This window comes from Ursus americanus, chromosome 5 (assembly GCF_024610735.1).
Source record: "Ursus americanus isolate L20-20 chromosome 5, mUrsAme1.1.p, whole genome shotgun sequence".
NCBI classification, from domain to species: domain Eukaryota; kingdom Metazoa; phylum Chordata; class Mammalia; order Carnivora; family Ursidae; genus Ursus; species Ursus americanus.
In genome coordinates this window covers 87,586,416-87,605,717 of record NC_142131.1, presented here as the reverse complement: position 1 = coordinate 87,605,717, position 19,302 = coordinate 87,586,416, and the positions used below count along the sequence as shown (strand labels likewise).

Genomic DNA, 19,302 nt, shown 5'->3' with positions numbered 1-19,302 from the left:
CCCACCCGCCTCGCCCTGTCCGTGTCTGCATCTGGCTGTCCCTGAGTCATACCCTTTTATAATAAACCAGTCATCTAGTGACTGAAATATTTCTCTGAGCTCTGTGAGCCACTCTAGCAAGTTAATGGAATCTGAGCAGGGGGCCATGGGAACGTCAGGTCTGTAGCTGGTGGGTCAGAAGCATGGGTGACCCCTGGACTAGCAGTGTGAGATGGGGGTGGTCTTGTGGGACGGAGGCCTGAACTTGTGGGGTCCACGTAGAGAGCATTAGAACTGAGTCGTACCGTAGGACCCCTAGCTGGTGTTGCAGACCTGCTTGGTGTGTGGGAAACGCTTGTCAGAAGCATGTGAGGGTCACCGTTGTGTGAGATTAAGGGAGAGACCCTGGGGGAAGCACTGTCCCAGGCCACCCTCCCTCCTTCATCCGCACAGCCTTGCCAGTCTTGATGGCAGACAGCTCTCTACTTCTGTTGGTCTAATGAGGGTGCACACTGGTCTCACACTGTCCCATCAATCTGCATTTCTCTGGTGACCCATGTACGTGAACATAACCACGTATGCCCACTTCCTTTAGGGTTTCCCAGCCTGCAGACTAAAGTCGTGCCCTTGGCTAATTTTTTGCTGTTGTTCCTGTCTTGTTAATTAGCAAGTTTCTGGCATTTTCTCCATGTTAATCCCTTCTCGGTTTCAGACAGTTCATATATTGCTTTTAATCTGTCTTCAGTTTGTCACCTTTGTCAAAAATATCCACCACTGGATGGACTGTTATTACTTTTTGTCATATTCGACATGTAACAGTTAGCTTCAGGTGTACAACATCGTAGTTTGATATTTAAATATATTGCAAAATGACGACCACAGTAAGTCCAATTAATATCCATCTTCCCACATGGTTAGATTTTTTTTACCTGTGAGGAGAACTTTCAAAATCTCTTAGCCACTTTCAGATATGCAATATAGTGTCTTTAAGAAGATGAACATTCTTAATTCTGCTGTCATTTGTTCCACTATTTTTGCCGTAAATTCCGTGCTTTTCGAGTTTTGTTGACGTTCTTCTGTGCCTCTGGGTGACAGGTGTATTGTCCTACATTTTTGTCTGTGAACTTCGCGGGATTTGATCCTGTGGACTCGGAGACCGGTGATTGCTTCAACTGTGGGTTACTCCCACTTTAGCACAAGCCCTTTACAACGCTAAGTGTCCTTCTGTATCTACATGCTCAACTAATGCAGAACCGTATGGAATCTTTCCTCCTGCATTAGTGAATGTAATCACAGACTTGAAGAGTTTGCTCTGTGTTTCTCTACTTTTTCTGCTTAATGATTTCTGCTTTTTTATCTGTTTTTTTTCTTCAGGTTTACTGCGGTTTACTCTTCCTTCGACAGATTGAGTTGAATGGTGTATTCAGTGTCTGCAACAAATTACCACAACGTGGGTGCCCTCAAGGAACAGACACGTTCCGTGTCATGGTTCTGGAGGCCTGAAGTCCGAGATCAAGGTGGCGCTGTGGGTTCCCTGTGAGGCACGGAAAGTTCTCCTGGTTGCCAGCGCTCCCTGGTGGTTCTTGGCTTGTAGAGGCATCCCAGGGATCTCTGTCCCCATCATCACAAAGCCTTCTCCCTGGTCGTTTGGTCCAAGTTCCCCTCGTATAAGGACACCAGTCATTGGCTCAGGGCCACGAGTCCAGTATGACTTCATCTTAACCTGACTGCGTCCACAAAGACCTTCCTTCCAAATTAGGTCACGCTGGCAGGTTCCAGGGATAGGGCTTGTACATTTCAGGTAAGCTTTTTGTTGGATGCAATCAACCTATAACAGATGGGTAGTTCCATCCCCCCCCCACCCCATATATGAGTTTAAAGAAACATTTCCTTTTAAGTAGAGCTCATCTGGGTCCCCCACATTTTAGTGTGCAGTAACTGCAGGACAAATCACTTCTAGGTATTTCCAGTAGCTCTCATTTTCTACCATGTTCTTATCTTGAGCTGTAACAAAGAACTTAAGGTAAAACTGATCAAAAATGTCAAAGAACGACATTACATTCTAGCACAACGAATGCTCTATCAACATAAGCGTTAGCACAAAGGCACCTCATTCCATCATGAAATATACCAGCTGCTCAAAATCCATGGGAAGTGAGTAAATCCACACTGTTGCAGGTTTTAACACCTGTTGCTCAGACACTAAGAAATCAATTGCAAACTAAACAGGGAAACCGAAGAGTCGACTAATGCAGTTGAGTCTCCAGCTTCTAGAACTGCAACCAGCAAGCACAGAACTCACTTCGTTTGAGCACAGGAGGAATGTTTACCTCCTGTTTAGTTATGTAAGGCAGCTCATTCAATTCCAAACTACCCTGTTCTGCGACCCTGACCCTCCGGTGGTAAAGTTACAAGTCATGAACCAAAGTTCAGCTGCAAATTCTAGGTATTTAGACACGAAATAATACGTGGCTAGAGATACTTCAGTTAAAAAAGAAATTGTATGGGGAATTAAAAATATTTAGGTTCTAATAAAAAGAAATACTACCTACAGGAACGAACATGAGTGGCTTATCTGAGCTTATGAGTGACCGCAGCTTTCAATACACACGAATGAAAACAGGCTGAGAAATGATTTTTCAAGTGTATGTTGTGAACACCTAGAAAATTCTGGAACAGAATTTTGGAATTCTGGAAAATTCTGATTCCCACAGGTAACTCTGTGATTACAACTTACATTTGCTACCCACCTTTTTCTTTTACAACCAGTACTTGCAATTTGTTTAATCGCCAATATTCCTCTCCTTGTTTTTTCCCTCTTTGATCCCAAAGTGAGACAATGATTTTTCTTGAAGCAGAAAAATACAAAGGGAGATAAGGCCATTTTAATTTAAGGTGGTCTCCCAGTTTTGTGGAGGAATCACCCTGATGACAGTGATTTTCAGCATCTCTTACGAAACCAGAGAAACATTTTACTTGATTATCAGTTTATTATAAAAGAATGTAACTCAGGGACAGCCAGATGGAAGAGATGCACAGGGAAATTGAGAATTCACCCACTTACTTTGGGCACTTGAGATGCCTTAGACCCTGTGGGAATAAGCGGAGAAGGATATTGAGGTATAATACCGAGAGCAGCAAAACCACAGGGTGTGGTGGGGGCGGAGCGCTGTCCAGCCACACAACTGGTAGCTCACTGGCAATCACAGAGCTCTTCTTTTTTTTTTTTTTTTTTTTAAAGATTTTATTTATTTGACAGAGAGACAGCCAGCAAGAGAGGGAACACAGCAGGGAGTGGGAGAGGAAGAAGCAGGCTCCCAGTGGAGGAGCCCGATGTGGGACGCGATCCGGGAACGCCGGGATCACGCCCTGAGCCCAAGGCAGACGCTTTAACAACTGCGCTACCCAGGCGCCCCAATCACAGAGGTCTTCTGAAAAGATAATAACCCAAGCATTGACAGCCTGGTGACAGAGACTACAGGGACACAGGTGAGAAGAGGACAAGGCCCCAGAAGGAAGTGAGGACAGAGTGAGCGGCTCAGTATATGTAGACAGTTGAGTCTTAGCTGTCCCTTCCATGGTCACCCTAGGCTCCATCCTCAAGATGGTAAAGCCATGTGAGGGAGCTGGGATGGGCTCCAGGTCTCCTCGCTCCAGGGCCCACAATGGAGCAGCAGCCCTGGGTCCCTTTGGCAGGGAGTAGATGGCTTCTCCCCTAGAGGACACTCGTTTTTCCAGTGTCTGGATTTCCTGAAGTGTGGAGCAGTTCCCTAGGGGTCTTTTCCCCCAGAGGACTTGCACCAGCCGCCAGGCTGTAGGGCAGCCAGCAACTGTGCCAGTCTCTTCTCCTTTCTTTGCTTCCTCCTCTCTAGCCCTTTCCTCCTCCTCTAAATCTGCGTTATAAACCAGGGGAAGAGACTACCTTCAGAAGCTCAGGCAGGGAAGCTTCTCAAGTTGCCCTCGGATGCCGGGGGCTAATTGGCCATTCTCTTATAAATTATAACCCATATATTTTATTATATGGGTTTAGATCTACTCTGTTTCAAGCCTTCCAATAGTGAGACAAAATTGTGATCTCTTGCCCATCTATGGCAAAGATACACAGTGACAATCCTCTGGGGCTAGAGGCACCCCTGCTGAACCCCGAAAGTCATCCTGGAGAGCCTGGGACCCAGACATGTCCCTATGGAACCCCCAACTATCGTTTCTGGTGCAGAGGGGCATGCCTGGCCTGTGAACCTCTTTGGCTTGGCGAGGCTCCCCAAGAGGGACCCCCATCCACCCTCCACCTTCATTAGTGTGTGTTTCCTCCCAAGGCGGGAACGGTCTTCTCTTCTAAGACAGCATCTAGTTTGGCAAAACAGTGTTTGTTATTCCTTTTCCTTCCCAATCTCCCCAACCAGGCCTGTGATTAGAAACTAGATCTCCCCGCCAGGGTCTGAAGAGACAAAGGGGGCAATTCCCCTCGAGGCCTCCGACAAAATGTAAAACCAAATGTAAGTGATCAGAGGAGTGGAATTTGAAAACTATGGGGTCTCTATGCACAGATCTTGGGAAGAAAGCCTAGGAGGTGCCTAAAGCGACAAAGCAGCTACATTGTCCGGGCAGAAATCCGCTTGTGGGGGGGGGGGGATTAGGCAGAGGCAGCAGATGCCATCTTCGGGACGGCACAGAAGCTTAAGGAAGGGTTGAAGGCCTCTTCTTAAAGCCGTGTGCCTTCTCGGAAGCTGCACAGGATCTCCCCAGTTTTCCAAAGTTCAGGTTTATTATAACGGCTAAGTGGGGGAACGGTGGGGGCAGGGCCAGAGGAAGAGGGAGGGAGGCCCTCTGAAGCCGCGTGCGCGCAGCAAGCTGCAGATCCTCAGCGCGTCCTGCTGGGAACGCAGCGGTTCCAGATCTCTGCGCCTCTGCCGGGGTTCCCCTGGCCGGGGAAGGGACACGGCGGAGAGCCCGACAGGGGGACGCCAAAGGAGTTCCAGCGACGAAGGGACGCGGGTGGGAAAACACAGTCCCAGGAAGCGGACGCCGGGGGAGGCCAGGGCTGCAGCAGGGGGGGCGCAGAGCGAGGCACCGGACCCTCCAATCCCGCGGGCCCGGGCCCGGCACCGACCACAGGCCGGCGGACATGGCCTCCCGCCCTCGGAGGACTCGGAGCCGCCCTCTTACGAAAGCAGACGTTTCGTAGCAGTTAAAGCGAAAGCTCACTGGAGACAAGGGTGGAGTAGCCTACTCAGGACAGAGGGCGCGCCCACCGTCCTCGGTTTCGCCTCTGTGCTTCCATTTTCCACGGTGTTCCCCGGCCGCCTCCCCGCCGCGTCTCCTTCGGCCCCGCCATTTTGGACCTTTCCCACCATGCACCGGGAACATGTAAATGTATTATAAAGGCCGGGAGTACTTCGGGGCGGTCGTTACGGGGAGGTCGTTACGGGGAGGGCGCATGCGCGCTCTGGGGCCGTTGGAAACTTCCGCCCTGCTACCTGGGGTAGAGGGCGGTTTCGTCCTTTTCCTGGTGGTCTCCTCCTTTTCCTGGTGGTCTCGAGGTCCGGTCGTTCCGCCCACCCGGCTGGCTGGCTGCTGTGTTATGCGTGAATCAGGGCAATGAGAGTTAACTACTTCCGATTCCTTTTCCGTGGGCGAAATGTGAAGTTTGCACCGAGTCGGATTTTTTTTTTAAAGTACAGTCTCTGCCCCATGTGGGGTCGAACTCGTCACCCGTGATGTAGGAAAGAGAACGTTAGGGTTCAAAGCCTAGGGCCAGGAAGGAATTCTTGAGACGTCTTTGGTGCAAAAAGGTGGTTTTACTGAAGCAGGGGGACAGGACCTGTGGGCAGAAAGAACTGCAGTGGGGTCATGAGGAGTGGCCCATTATGTATTTTCAAGCCGGGAGGGGTTAGGGATAGCGTCAGTCTCAGGAATTTTGGAAGCTTTTCCAGGACCTTGAGAGGGCTAATTGTTGTTGGGAAAGGGTCATTTATTACTGTCTAATAAAACTTAAATATGAGACCCTAAAGGTGTATACAGGTGGGTCAAATGCTTGCAGGCTTTAGAGATACGTGAAGTTGCCAAAGGAATCTTTATATGTTAAAGCAGACTTACAGAATCCTGGGGGTTGGGCTGAGATTGCCTGTTGCCCTCAACAAAGTAGTAACATGGAGGCAGTTGAGTCCCAGAGGAAAGTAACTCTGCCTGTTTCAAGGACTTGTCAATGGGTTGTAGGTAGTAAGGAAATTTAGTAATTTTTCTTCTGCCTTTGTTTCTCCCATCAGTGTCCTCAGTCAGTGTCCTGCATCGCTGACAGGGCCTCTCCCATCTCTCTGCATAGCCTGGTTGATGAGAACAGAGCACTTCTCATTCCTCATTAGTGTCTTCCTCTCGTCAGATAAGGGGAGCTCCGGGAAGGCCTCTTTCTGCACCTGCTGATTCTCATTTGCCTGCAGTTCAAAATACTCTTCATGCCAACGTGGCATGTGTTGAGGGCCTATTCTGTTCTTACCCTTCGGAATCCTTTACTTATGTCCTTCTGGTCTATTGTTTAAAAAACAAACAACTTTGTCAGTCTTATAGACAATACTCAGATTTTTTCATCACTGCCAATTTAATCCCAAAACCTTTTATATGAATCCATTTAGAGTATGATCTTGAGAGAAAGGGAAGTGGTTCAGAACGCAGCTAGCTGAATTGGGAGTTCTGCCTGTTTGTGGGGAGGCATTCTCTTATTTAGTTCTTTGGGATCAGTGTGGTGGGAATTCAAGACACCTAGAGCCCAGCAACTGTCCTGTTGTCTTGTGGGGGTTCTGAGCAATAATCCAGATCATCACCCACTCGGATTCTGCTTCTGACGTGGAAGTGGGAGTCTTCCATTTTCTGGATGGTTCTAGAGACAGATGAGGGAAAGCCTAGCAACTTCTTTGCCCTGTCCTCCCAACACTTGTCCTCAAATAGCAACTGCTAAATGTCTCACTTGGTGCAGAGGGAGGGGGAGAAATGCCAGGTAATACCTTTTAGTCTGTCTTGGGAAGTGAGGATGCCATACAACATAATTTGGATTCTGCTGGTCCTAAAGGATTATGGGATATTGTGAGGTCTTTAACCTGTGGGGTCTAACACAATCCTTGGGTAGCATTCACTTAAATTGTACAACACGCAGCTGGTATCACAGGGAATTGCTTGACTGGTGGTGGTGGGGGGGGAGCCCACATTGGGATTTGGAGCAGAACTAGGGCTGTGAAACAATGTTTGCTATTCCTTATTTCCAGAAATCTTTCATGCACACATTTTCTCTCTTTTTAAAAATTTTTTAGTTCCAGAGCTAGAATTTAGTGATTCATCAGTTGCATATAACACCCAGTGCTCATTACATTACATTCCCTCAATGCCCATCACCCAGTTATCCCCTCCCACCACCGCCCCCAATAACCCTCAGTTTGTTCCCTACAGCTAAGAGTTTCTTATGGTTTGTATCCCTCTCAATTTTCATCTTATTTTTCTTCCCTTCCTCTATGTTCATGTTTTGTTTATTAAATTCCACATGAGTGAAATCATATGGTGTTTGCCTTTCTCTGACTTATATTACTTAACATAATACACTCTAGCTCCATCCATGTCGATGCAAATGAAAAGATTTCATTTTTTTTGATGGCTGAATAATTATATATATATATGAGTCAGAGTGAAAAATCCACGGTCCCTAAGGGGAAGAATGGTGCTGCTTCTCCAGCCAAAAAGAAGGAAATCCATGCCCCTGAAGAGTTCATTGTCTATGCAGCCAAGGAGGGGCTCAAAGCCAAGGCTGCTGCTCCCCCCAGGGGTGGCAGGTCTAAGACGGTACCTGAACCCCTGCCCAGGAAGACAGAGGCCCCCAGGGGCCCGAGGAGGCCAGGCATGCCCACCAAGGCCTCATTGTCCAATCTGGCCAGTAGGAAGGCAGAAGCTGGAAGCTAGAGCTGGGGTGGAGACATGGAGATCCTGACCAAGTTTTTATTCCCCAACAAACCATCACTCTATTTATTTCTTTGTAACCTATTTATCAATAAAGGCTTTTTTTCCCCTCACACACACAAAAACCAAAACCTCCCATATATATATATATGTGTGTGTGTGTGTGTGTGTTTATACACACACACACCTCCCACACCACACCTTTATCCAGTCATCTGTTGAAGGGCATCTGGGCTCTTTCCATAGTTTGGCTATTGTGGGCATTGCTGCTACATTTTCAAATGGATGGCTACTCTGACTTGCTCATTATGAGAGGAAATTTTGAAGTTTTTGTTTTTTCCCCAAATAGTGATGTGAGAAACATTTCTCCAAACTAAACCAAGCCAAATCAGGGAAGGCTTTATTTCCGTTTTGGAAATATAGAACATATTTTGAAAAAAGGAATTCCAAAGGTTATGAAAAATGTGAAGGTCCTTACATTGCTACATTGTCTCCCAGAAGCAATATTTGCAAAATCCAGTTTTTGGAGTCTGCTAACTTTATAGTGAAGAAGTCTTCTTTTATGTTCCTATTTCTTTTTTTTTAAGATTTTATTTATTTATTCGACAGGCATAGAAACAGCCAGCGAGAGAGGGAACACAAGCAGGGGGAGTGGGAGAGGAAGAAGCAGGCTCATAGCGGAGGAGCCTGATGTGGGGCTCGATCCTATTTCTTAGTAAGTGGTAAGAGTGGTTTTTTTCTCCACATCTATGTTCTGAACAAAAGATTCAAACAGCCATGTTTTTGGGGTTTTGGAATATAAGTGAGGTTGGGTTGGGTGAGGTCTGGAGCCCATGGCCAAGAGAGAATTCTTGAGACGTCTCTGATGTAAAAAGCTGGCTTTATTAAAGCATAAGACAGAACCCCTGGGCAGAATGAGCTGCTGCACTGGGGTTGTGAGGGGTGATTATATACTAAGGGGTTGGGGGAGGTAAGGAAAGGGGAGTTTTCAAAAGGACTTTCATATGTTAAAAAGACTCACAGGATACCGAGGCCTTGCCATTGTCAAGGTTCTTTTTCCCTCTAACAAGGTGTTGACATCAGGATAGTTGGGAGCTTCCTGGAGATATTACACTCTGCCCGCTTCAAGTATCTGTCAATGGATTGCAGATTACAAAGATGTTTCATTGTATCTACCTTTCTTCTGAAAGCTAGGTTATTTTTTAAGAAGTATTTTATTTATTTGATAGAAAGACAGTGAGAGAGGGAACACAAGCAGGGGGAGTGGGAGAGGAAGAAGCAGGACTCTGGGATCATGCCCTGAACTGAAGGCAGACGCTTAAGGACTGAGCCACCCAGGCGCCCCTGAAAGCTAGGTTATTGATAGAAATGCTTTGTTCTTGTAAATTGCTAAGACATTTGTCAACTGGGGGATATTCTTGTCTTGCAGGATTGTGATCTCTGTCAGTTAACTGTTTTTCCTTTCCTTAGCTTTAGGGCAGCAGGAGTGCCTGAGGAATGTCACATATATTCCGTGGGGGGGGGGGAGGTGTCAGCTTCTGCTTTGCCCTCAGTTTGCCTTCTGTTCCCTCAACACACTCACCGGGTATCATTGATATTTGCTGAACTCCTTCCTCCCTTCCTCTCTCTCTTCTCTGCACGAAGTTCTTGATCTACGCAACGGGTCAGGCGTACTGAGCTTGAAGCCCTCTTCTCACCATCACTCCACGGAACTAGCCGTAGTTTACTCGTTACTCTTCCCATTTACTGCATTCTCAGGTCTGTGCCAAAATATTAAAAACACATAAAACTGGAAGCAATGTAACTCAGAAGATTTTGCATTTGTGTGGAGTAACAGACTCGTTTTTTAAAATTTAAAAATTATGTACTGCTAAATCACAGTGATTGTTTTTATTTTAACTGCGTGCTTGGCTGTTTTTTAAAAAAACAAAACAGATTGCTCCTCCCCCCATTTTTTCCCTTAAAGAAATGCTAATACAAGTCTAGGGTCTCTAGGGACTTCTTCAGCCCGCGCCTCCGGATTCCTCCACCGGGAGAGGCGCGGGGCACCGGACCCGAAACCTGTTCCCCCCGGGAAAGGACCGGACCGAGGGGGGTGGTTCACGCGGGGAGGCCGGTTCCAGCCCCGCCCCAACCCCATGTGGGTGGGGCGCTCCTCCGCTCAGGTCCTAGCAGCTTACAAAAGACTTCTACAACGGAGTCTTCGTATAATTATAAAACAGGTTCCCTCTTGTCCACGAATCATTTACGGGGTAAGTGACAATCGTAGTAAGATTTCAGGGTGCGAGGATGTGGGCCGGCCCGCGGACGGGAGTGTGAAGTGCACCGCTGCCAGGACCTGGGGGAGATGGAGTGCGTCGCTGCCAGGACCCCGGAGGTACTGCGCGCACCTCGGCCTGGACCTTTCGAGGAGAGCTTCACTGCCAGGACCCGGAGAGGGTGGCGCGCACCCCTGCCAGGACCTTATGCGCGGAGCATCGCGGCCAGCATCCCAGAGCTTGAAGCACACCTCTGCCAGGACCCTGCGTGAAGCTCACCGCTGCCAGGACCCTGCGTGGGGCGCCCCGCCGTCCCCGCCCCGCGCGTCCCCGCCGCCATCCTTGTCCCCGTCCTCGGCTCTCCGGCCGCGCTCTCTATCCCAGTACCCGCTGTCCGCCGCGTCTCGGGCCCGTCTCGCCCGCACGCCCTTGTCACCGTCCCTACGCCGCGTCCTCGGCCTCGCCCACCCTCCGGCCGCGCCCTTCCCGAGGGCCCCCGCCGCCGCCGCCCTGGCGCTCCCTGCGGGCCCCGCCGAGGCCGCCTGCGCCCTGTGTCAGCGCGCGCCCCGAGAGCCGGTGCGCGCCGACTGCGGCCACCGCTTCTGCCGGTCGTGCGTGGTGCGCTTCTGGGCCGAGGAGGACGGACCCTTCCCGTGCCCCGAGTGCGCCGACGACTGCTGGCAGCGCGCCGTGGAGCCCGGCCGCCCGCCGCTCAGCCGCCGGCTGCTGGCGCTCGAGGAGGCGGCCGCGGCGCCCGCGCGCGACGGCCCGGCCTCCGAGGCGGCGCTGCAGCTGCTGTGCCGCGCCGACGGGGGTCCGCTGTGCGCCGCCTGCCGCATGGCCGCGGGGCCCGAGCCGCCCGAGTGGGAGCCGCGCTGGAGGAAGGCGCTGCGCGGCAAGGTGCGCGCGGGCGGTGACCTGTACGCGGCCCGTCCCCATCCCCAACCCGGTCCCCGCCCCCAGACGGTGCCCTGTACCCCCTCCCCTGTCTCAGCTGGTGTCCTGTCCCCCATCCCCAACCCCTGGACCGTACTCTGTCTTCCCTCCCCCGCTCTCGGCTGGTGTCCTGTCCTCCCTCCCCAACCCGGGTCCCTGCCCGTGGACAGAGGGACCAGTCTTCCATCCCGTCCTCCCCACTCTCTGACAGTTCCCTGTCCTCTCTAACCCGGGTCCCCTTCCCAGGACCATGCCTTGTTCCCCCTCACCCATCCCTGGACTGTGCTCTGTCTTCCGTTATCATTTGCCAGACGGTGCCCTGTCCCCCACCTCCCCATCCCCTGGACAGTGCCCAGTGCCCTCTCCCTTAACGCCCGCGCCCATCCCTGGACTGTATCTTTCCCCCCACCTCCCACACTCATCCGCGTATTCCATCTTTGGACTGTTGTACCCCTCCCCCCATCTGAAGACAGTGTCCATCTGCCAGCCCCACCCCCATAACTCGCCTCCAGCACTTCATTGCCCTGCCTCTGGGCGTGACGTCACCCTGCAGCAGCGCCCCCGCCCCGCTCTGCCCCCTGAGGTTCTGTTTGGTGGACTCCGCAGTAAGTCGGGCTGTCAGCTGCTGTGGTCCAGTGCGCCCCCTCTCCCTTCACCCAGACTGCTTTCCCACTCGTTCTCGGCGACCCCCACCCATTGGATATTGAAAACTTCCCTGTGCTGTCGACCCTGGGTAAAAACCCGCTATTGGAGAGGCTGGTTGTAGCTGGGGCCTCGGGCCCTGGGAAACCCCCATGGAGGTGGGGTTACAACGTTATTTTAGAGAGTAAAAGCAGCCAGGACCTCCTTCAGTGCAGAGACAATATGTGTGTGTGGTCCCACCCACCCCAGGGAAGACAGGGGAAGCACTCTGTCAGGTGGTGGGTCCAGGGGACCCAGTGAGCACTGGGGGTGGCACTGTGGGTGGTGGGCAGGGGCTGCATAGGGCTGGAGCCTGTGGACTGGAGCTGGGCTCTGCTCCTGTTGGGGGACCCAGGCCTAGGTTTAGTGCACCCTTGACAGGCCATTCAACATTGCTCCCTTGGTGACAGTAACACTAGGGACCCCAGAGCATGGTCTTTGTCCAGTTGCCTGGTTATAGTCTTAGAGCAGGTGCTTTTCTACCAGAGTTCCTTCTGGAGAGAGCTTAGTGGGGTTGCTGAGACCTCCTTTGGTACCTGCAGACCCCTTGTGCAGAGCCTGACAGGCCACGATCACACACTGAGTCTGCCCCTGGACTGGGCTAGGGGACCCTGGAGCTTCTGACTGTGTGCCTACCAGTAACCACTGTGTCTTTCCAGGAGAACAAGGGGTCTGTGGAGATCATGAGAAAAGACCTGAACGATGCCCGGGACCTGCATGGCCAGGCCGAGTCTGCCGCGGCCGTGTGGAAGGCAAGTGGCGGCAGGCCTGCGGTCTGCCCAAGGAGGGGACCCTGACCCCGTTTGGCAGGGATGCAGCTGAGTGCCATGCACTGTGTAGCAAACCCTCCTCCCAGAGGTGGGCAGCAGTGGGGCGGGAGGCCCCAGGGTGTATCCCGGGGACACAAGTGTCCCTCCCTGCCCTGCAGGGACACGTGATGGACCGCAGGAAGAAAGCCCTGACCGACTACAGGAAGCTGCGGGCATTCTTTGCCGAGGAGGAAGAGCGTTTTCTGCAGGAGGCGGATAAAGAGGAGGGATCCCCGGAGGATGAGGACGCTGACCCTGCGGAGCGCTTTGGGTCCCTGCTGCAGGCTGTGTCGGAGCTGGAGAGGAGGCACCGCAACCTGGGCCTCAGCATGCTGCTCCAGGTGGGCACTGCGTCCCGTCCGAACCCCAGGGGAGGGAGCCGGGGCAGTACGGGGACATGGAGGGCTTCAGACCAGCCACCTGGCTCCTGCCTGGGGCTGAATTTGAGGAACGACTGACCCAGGAGACCCTGGCCTCCACACACCCCCTCATGTGACAGCAGATCTGGCAGCCCGTCCTTTCTTCCTCGGGTCCCAAGGGTGCCATTCTGATTCTGGAAAGGCTGAGTCATCAGCTCCAAGTGGGTGGAGTGGCCATGATAAGGCTCCGGTCTTGGGGAGATGTGTGGGGCTGGGGGGACTGGTGGGGGCTGGGTCCCACCTCATGGCCTGGTCCTGGCACAGCAGCTGTCTCTCTCCTTCCCCACTCCCACCCCTCCCCCTGCAGTGATGTCTGCCCCTGGCGCCAGCCCCAGGCCAAGAAGCTCCACCCACCTGGCCTGGCCCCCAGCCGCTCCTCCATCGCCGCCTTCCGGACTCGCAGCATCCTTCACCCATGAGGGTCCGCACCTAGGTGCACACGCAGGACGCATACCGCAGGTGCCCGCCTTGGGTTGTTTAAGACAGTGTCCCTCAGCAGTGTCCCTGTTCCCTTATCCTGTGGGTGTTCATGTTCCCCAGGCTGTAAACGTTTTACCGTAGAGACCTGTAGCAGGGGTATCGTTGGCCCCAGTGTATCACGACTCTTCATAAAGCTCTTGTCGCTGCCGCCGAGTCTTATTGGCCTGGCGTCTCCGAGGCCCTTGGTTGTCCCCAGACAGCCTGGATCGTCCAGACCTGGCACTCACCCCATTGAAATGCCACCCACGATGGGGCTGGGCTACTGGACACGCACACCCAGGTCATGCAGACTCCCACGCATGCGTCAGACATGCCCACTCAGGGTACATGTGGGTGTAAGTGGAGGGAAAGGGATGCTCAGGACATCTGGGTGGGGAGGGCAGGCAGGCGGGTCAGACCTATTACTGGCTTGAGTCCCCACGCAGCCTGCAGCTACGGCTCCAGCTCTGTCTTCAGGGACTTTGTGGGGTCCGTGTCCAGGGGTCCGAGTCCTTGAAGCTCCGTCACCGCTCTGCCCCCAGTGTGTCTGCTCAGCTGTGCTCGTTTCTCTCTGCACTGCCTGCCCTGTGGTGCCATGGCTTTCCAGGGACCCGCCTTAGCCTTGGCCTCTGTCCACCCCCTTCCACCTGCCCGCCCTTGGCCGACCCGAGTATTTTTCCTGGGGAAACCAGAGGAACTGTGCGGAGTGCGGGTCACCCCCAGGCCTGGATGCGGCGTTTCCTCGCTCTGTTCCTGGCTCCCTTTGCTTCACATTTCCTTCAGTAGACAAGTGTACCAAAATCACGACTTGCGGTTACATCATAGTGTAAATTCTTGCAAGTGACAGCAAGGAAGGCAGTGGGGATGAGGCTCCTGCAATGTTGACACACGGGGCCGTTAAGGATGCTTGAGGCTGGGAGTTGGGCCACATTGTGTGGATTTAAGATCAACAGGTCCATTTCAGAGGAGGTCTCCCAGCACCATTTCTGTGAGTTTGGGGGTGGCGTGCCTGGCACGTGGCTGGCAGTCACGGACCCCCGTAAAGAGGGCTTGCTTCAGCCACTTTGCCGGGTGTCCCTCCTCCTTGTCTGTCTCCTCTGCTGCCCAGCCAGTCTCCAGGGAGGCCCTGTGTCCACGCAGCAGCATAAAGGGGGCTCCTGTAGATGGGACTTCTCCTGATGGGCCCCACACCTCCAGTGAGTGACATTGGGGGAGACTTGCTTAGGACAGGGACAGCTGCCATCCTCCCCCTTCCCTGGAGACCCGTTCTCTGTGGGCAGACCGTGTGACCATGACCACATAACCCTGATAAATAGTCCAGACCTCTCTGAGTCAGCGGCAGTGCTAGGGGTATCCCTGTTCTAGATAGGGTGGGGGACAAGAGGCGGGCACCTGCCAGCAGGCCGGGCCACCTGCTACCCTGCGACACTGCACTCCAGCCCCGGGCTGGTGTACCACAGATGCCAGCATGGTTCTGAATTACCGAGTCTCCTTTGCGATGCTGAGAGTTTGGATGGGACCTGGGTCCCCCTGACTGAGGGAGCTGAAAGTCAGATGAGGCCGGATGCCAGCGTTGGGGACTGAGCAGTGGAGCTTGTTCTGCGGATACACGCGCACAGGGTGCCCGACTCGACCAGCGGAGATGTCTGGGGAGAGGCCAGTCTGCTGATGGTGTCCCCACCACAGCCCCGGCACTGCCGGTGCTCCTCCACGACCAGCTGCCAGATGTCGAGAGATTTAGGGCATGATGACTGAGGGCCCGGTGACCCCCCTTGCAGACACTCCCTTCCACAGATGCCTCTCTAGGCCCACAGGCGAGGTGCACGTGGACATTCGGTTCACTGTCATTGTGGGGGGCGAGAGTGGGCAGGGCAGAGACCAGCGCCCCTCACTGGGCAGGTAGGAGGTCCAGTGAGGGCTGGAGACCACGGTAGGCCACAGCCCTGGGGACACACAGGACCTGGACACAGGGTGACTTGCAGTGCCTTAGGGCACCGTGCTAGGTCACAGAAATAAGCAAGTGGGATAGAAGACAAAGCACGATTTACTTACATTTCAAATGTGTGCACACAGAACGATTCATGGTTGCAGAGATGCTCCAAACCGACCATTGGCGCGTGTTGCCTTTGGGGAGGGGAACGTGGATAGAGGGAGTAGCAGCAGAGCAGAAGGAAAGGAGCCAAGGTGGGTCACCTGGGTGGCCCAGTCAGATAAGTGTCTGCCTTCCGCTCAGATTGTGATCCCAGGGTCGTGAGATCAAGCCCTGTGTCGTGCTCCCTGCTCGGTGGGGAGCCTGCTTCTCCCTCTGCTGCTTCCACTCCCCCTGCTTGTGCCTTTTCTCTCCGTCAAATAATTTTTTTTTTTTAAAGAAAAGGAACCAAGGTCACAGAGTAGGGACTGTGGGTGGAAGGGGGAAAATGGGAGTCCCTAGCCCAGGACTTCACGCCAGGGAAGAGAGCGGGGTTCCAGAGTAGTTTAGGTCATTTTGGGATCTCTGTAAATAGTGGCTAGTTAGTTCTGTGAGGAACGTCCTCTGCGCGTGTGTGTGCGCGTGCCCGTGTGCATGTGTGTGCGTGTAGGTGTGTGTGCGTGTGTGTTCAAGGGAGCCTTTGGAAGGCAGTGTGACCCTGGAGAAGGTGGGGGGCTTCCGTAAGGGAACACAGAATACCGATTCCCGGACGCGAGTACACTGGTCAGTCCTACAGCCTCAGGGGGGCACTGGCCACCACGTTCAGATTTCCGGGGAACTCTTGACTCCCCATTTTGACACTCCTTAGGAGGTTGTGCCCTCCCACTTTGGAATGTCTCTCAGGCCCAAGGCTGGGCAGGGACCCCAGCGGTAGCGGGTTCCAGAAGCCCTCTGCCCTGGGCCTCCGTCCAGGCTCTCAGGTGCAGCAGCAGCCGAGCTGCAGTTCCCACCCAGAGCGCCCACAGACCTGCCCCCGTTCACGCCTACATTTTCTTAGGGAAGGCTAGCTGCTGGCAGGACGCGGAAGGCCCCGCACAAACTAGGGTTCCCTCCAGCAGAAGGCAGAAGAGCAGCTCTGTGGGCGCCCGGGAGCCCCTCAGTCAGGGGCTCATCAGAGTTAAGGCTCTTCGTTTCCTAACGCCGGAGACATAACTTAGATGAGACAAAGACCCTGAAGTCTCCCCCACTCCCGCCTGCCTTATTTTTGAAGATAACTCGTTGGACTCAGGTTTTATTAAACCTTCTTTCATGAAGAGGATGTGCTAGTGAGCCGTTCTACTTGACGAGTATAAAACCATTCCGAAATGAAGACATGCCAGTGAAAACATCAGCGCAACAGATGATCGAGTAGGTCAGCAGGCCAGGAAGGACATCGCAGCCATCTCTGAAGTCTTGTTTCTACAGGGCAGTTCTGCCACAGGAGAGGGCAAATTTAAATACAAAGCAATAGAACACGGACCACGTAGGCCTTGGATGCAGTGTCTCCTTTTTTGTAAATGTTCTCAGCCCCCGCCCCCCCCCCCCCCCCCCCGTTTCTGTGACCAGGGATGGTGCGTCCCTCTGCACGGGCAACCTCTCCAGGTTTCCTCTGCGCGCGGGCTCCTTTCCTCATTTTAGGGATTTCATTCCCACAGCGAGGCAGCGGAGCGCCACCCCTTTGCCTCCCCAGACGGCGCCGGACTTCGGGCGTTCCCTGGCCCTCGCGTCCCGGCCGGCCGGACACAGGGCTGAGGGCAGGGCTGAGAGCGCCTCAGCGGAGAGCTCGGCCGTAGCGCCCGGCCGGTGCCACGACGAGCAGCGGGAAGGCGACACTCGGCGAAGGGACTTCAAAGCACGCGCGCCCGGAGAGCACTGAGGACGCGGCTCTCGGGCTGCATGCAAATCAAGCGACTATCCAGGTTTCTTCTGATTGGACAGGCCGCCAGGCTCAGAGTCGCGGAGAGGCCAATGGGGTTCCCGGACGGCACGGTGCCCGCACCCCATTGGTGAACGCAGCATGCAGCGGCGCGCTCCCCTTATATAAAGCCGTCGGCCGGCACCCGGCTCGGAGTCGTGTGTCTGCGGCAAGCAGGGAGGCGAGGTTAGCATGGGGAAGAGGGTGTGCGCCGTTCCGCGCCACCTGCAGCTGGCCATCAGCTCGCTGGACGGCGTCCTGCCCAACGTTCAGGCCCGGCTGCTGGTAGGTTTCTCCCCGTCTCGTCCGACCTTGTCCTTGCTTGTCTTTGGGCACCTGAAGTCCCAGAGCCAAGGCTGGCACACGAGCTGGCAATGGTCCTGGCCCTGAACTCCTTGCCTCCGAGGACGGGGACGCCCAGAATCCGAGCATCCGGGCCTTGCTGAGCCTCACGCCCCAGGTACAAGCCTTGCCTCAGGCCCTGTAAGCTATCCTGCTTCTCCGCGGCTGCCCATATTCATCAAACCTAGTTGTAAGTACGCAGGCCTGTCTTTGGGTCTTCCGCTGCTTAGGAAGGTTGCGTGCCCCGTAAAACTTATATGACATTAGCTTGTGGGCTTTTCTCCTGTGAATGTGCCTCTGTCAGCTGTTTTCAGATCCAGCCAGGGACTCCTAAGAAGGTTGAGGAAAACATTTTCAACCCCCTCGGTCACTCCCGTTGTTCCCAACTTGTGTTGTATGCTTCACAGCCAGGAGCCCCTAAGCAGGTGGAATCCTGGTCCTTCCAAGTGGCCATGGCCTGGAAGTCTTGCACAAATGATTGCAGAGGTGAGACTTAACTCTAGTCTCCCAGCGCTGCCTGTGGAGTCAGCCCGTAAGCCCCGGCTGCAAGGAGGAGGGCACATGAGCGCAGAGAATGGTAAGGCTGGAGCATGTGTGAGTTTCCAGGATGGTTTTTGGTGCACCAGGGCCACAGCTGTTTTTAGCAGGATACAGAAACTTCGGGTGACCTTCCAGCACTGCTGGAACTGCTGACCTCCAGCGCTGGTCACACACAGTCTGAGCTCTTCCAGAATCTCCCAGTCACGTGGGCCCCTGAGAAACCTAGGTCAACAGGTCAACTTGCCAGCCTGCAAAACAGCGAGTTTAAAAAAAAAACCCAAATAGCTGTGGGGCCTTGCTCCTGCCTCCTCCTGCTGGTTTCCTGGGCCCCTTACATTCTGGCTGCTCTTGACCCTTCTGCACCCTGCAGGTAGTAGGTATCTGGACCCCAAACTCCCTGAAACGTTTGTGCTGACCGGTGTGTGTCTCACCTGCAGGCCAGACTGCTTTGAGCAGGGAGGTTTCCGCTAACTTTCTTTTTTCTTGCAGCAGTTGCTCCATTTTTTTGCCTGCATTTCCCCCCGCAGCTGCCACTGGTCCTGGTTCTGTTCAATTCTGCATTTGTGCCCCATAGCGATGTAATGAATTGTAGTTCATTGCTGCCAGAACACTTTGCAAGCATTTGTGCTTTGCAGTGGCACTGTGAAGTGACACCTCCGTGCATCTTAGAAGAGGCTCTTGGAGCTTCGAGGTGTTACGTGACTCGTCAAAGCGGCAGAGCCTAGTGGGTAGCATGCATCCCTGAACCTATCTGTGCATGGTGGGTGCAGCGCTGAGAGTTCCAGGCTGCTCTGTGTGCTTCTCACCAGCAGTGTCCCACTGGATCCTCCAGCTGCCTTACACGCTAGGGTCATGGGACCATGGACTCTCATCTACCAGAAATAGAGTCGAATCCTCATGGGAGATTTTGACAGAGACCAGAATCTCTGGGAAGGTATCTGGCCTACATGCGGGGTATCAGAAGCCCCTGGCACGTGCATGCCTGCACGCGCGCACACACACACACACACACACACAGACAGGTGTGCAGAATTCCAGAGGACCATGACTTCTGATGCCTCTTACCGTTGTGAGTCTG

General features: G+C 53.7%; 1 protein-coding gene across 1 annotated transcript; it reads left to right on the top strand.

Annotated features, from left to right (window-relative positions):
• Positions 1–10,181: 10,181 nt before the first annotated feature.
• RNF187 (ring finger protein 187) lies at positions 10,182–13,648 on the top strand. The gene is made up of 4 exons (XM_045803973.2): positions 10,182–11,075; positions 12,452–12,544; positions 12,721–12,942; positions 13,328–13,648. Exons 1-4 carry the CDS (start codon positions 10,383–10,385, stop codon positions 13,328–13,330), a joined length of 1,011 nt encoding a protein of 336 aa, XP_045659929.1. The 5' UTR covers positions 10,182–10,382; the 3' UTR covers positions 13,331–13,648.
• The last annotated feature ends 5,654 nt before the right edge of the window (positions 13,649–19,302 follow it).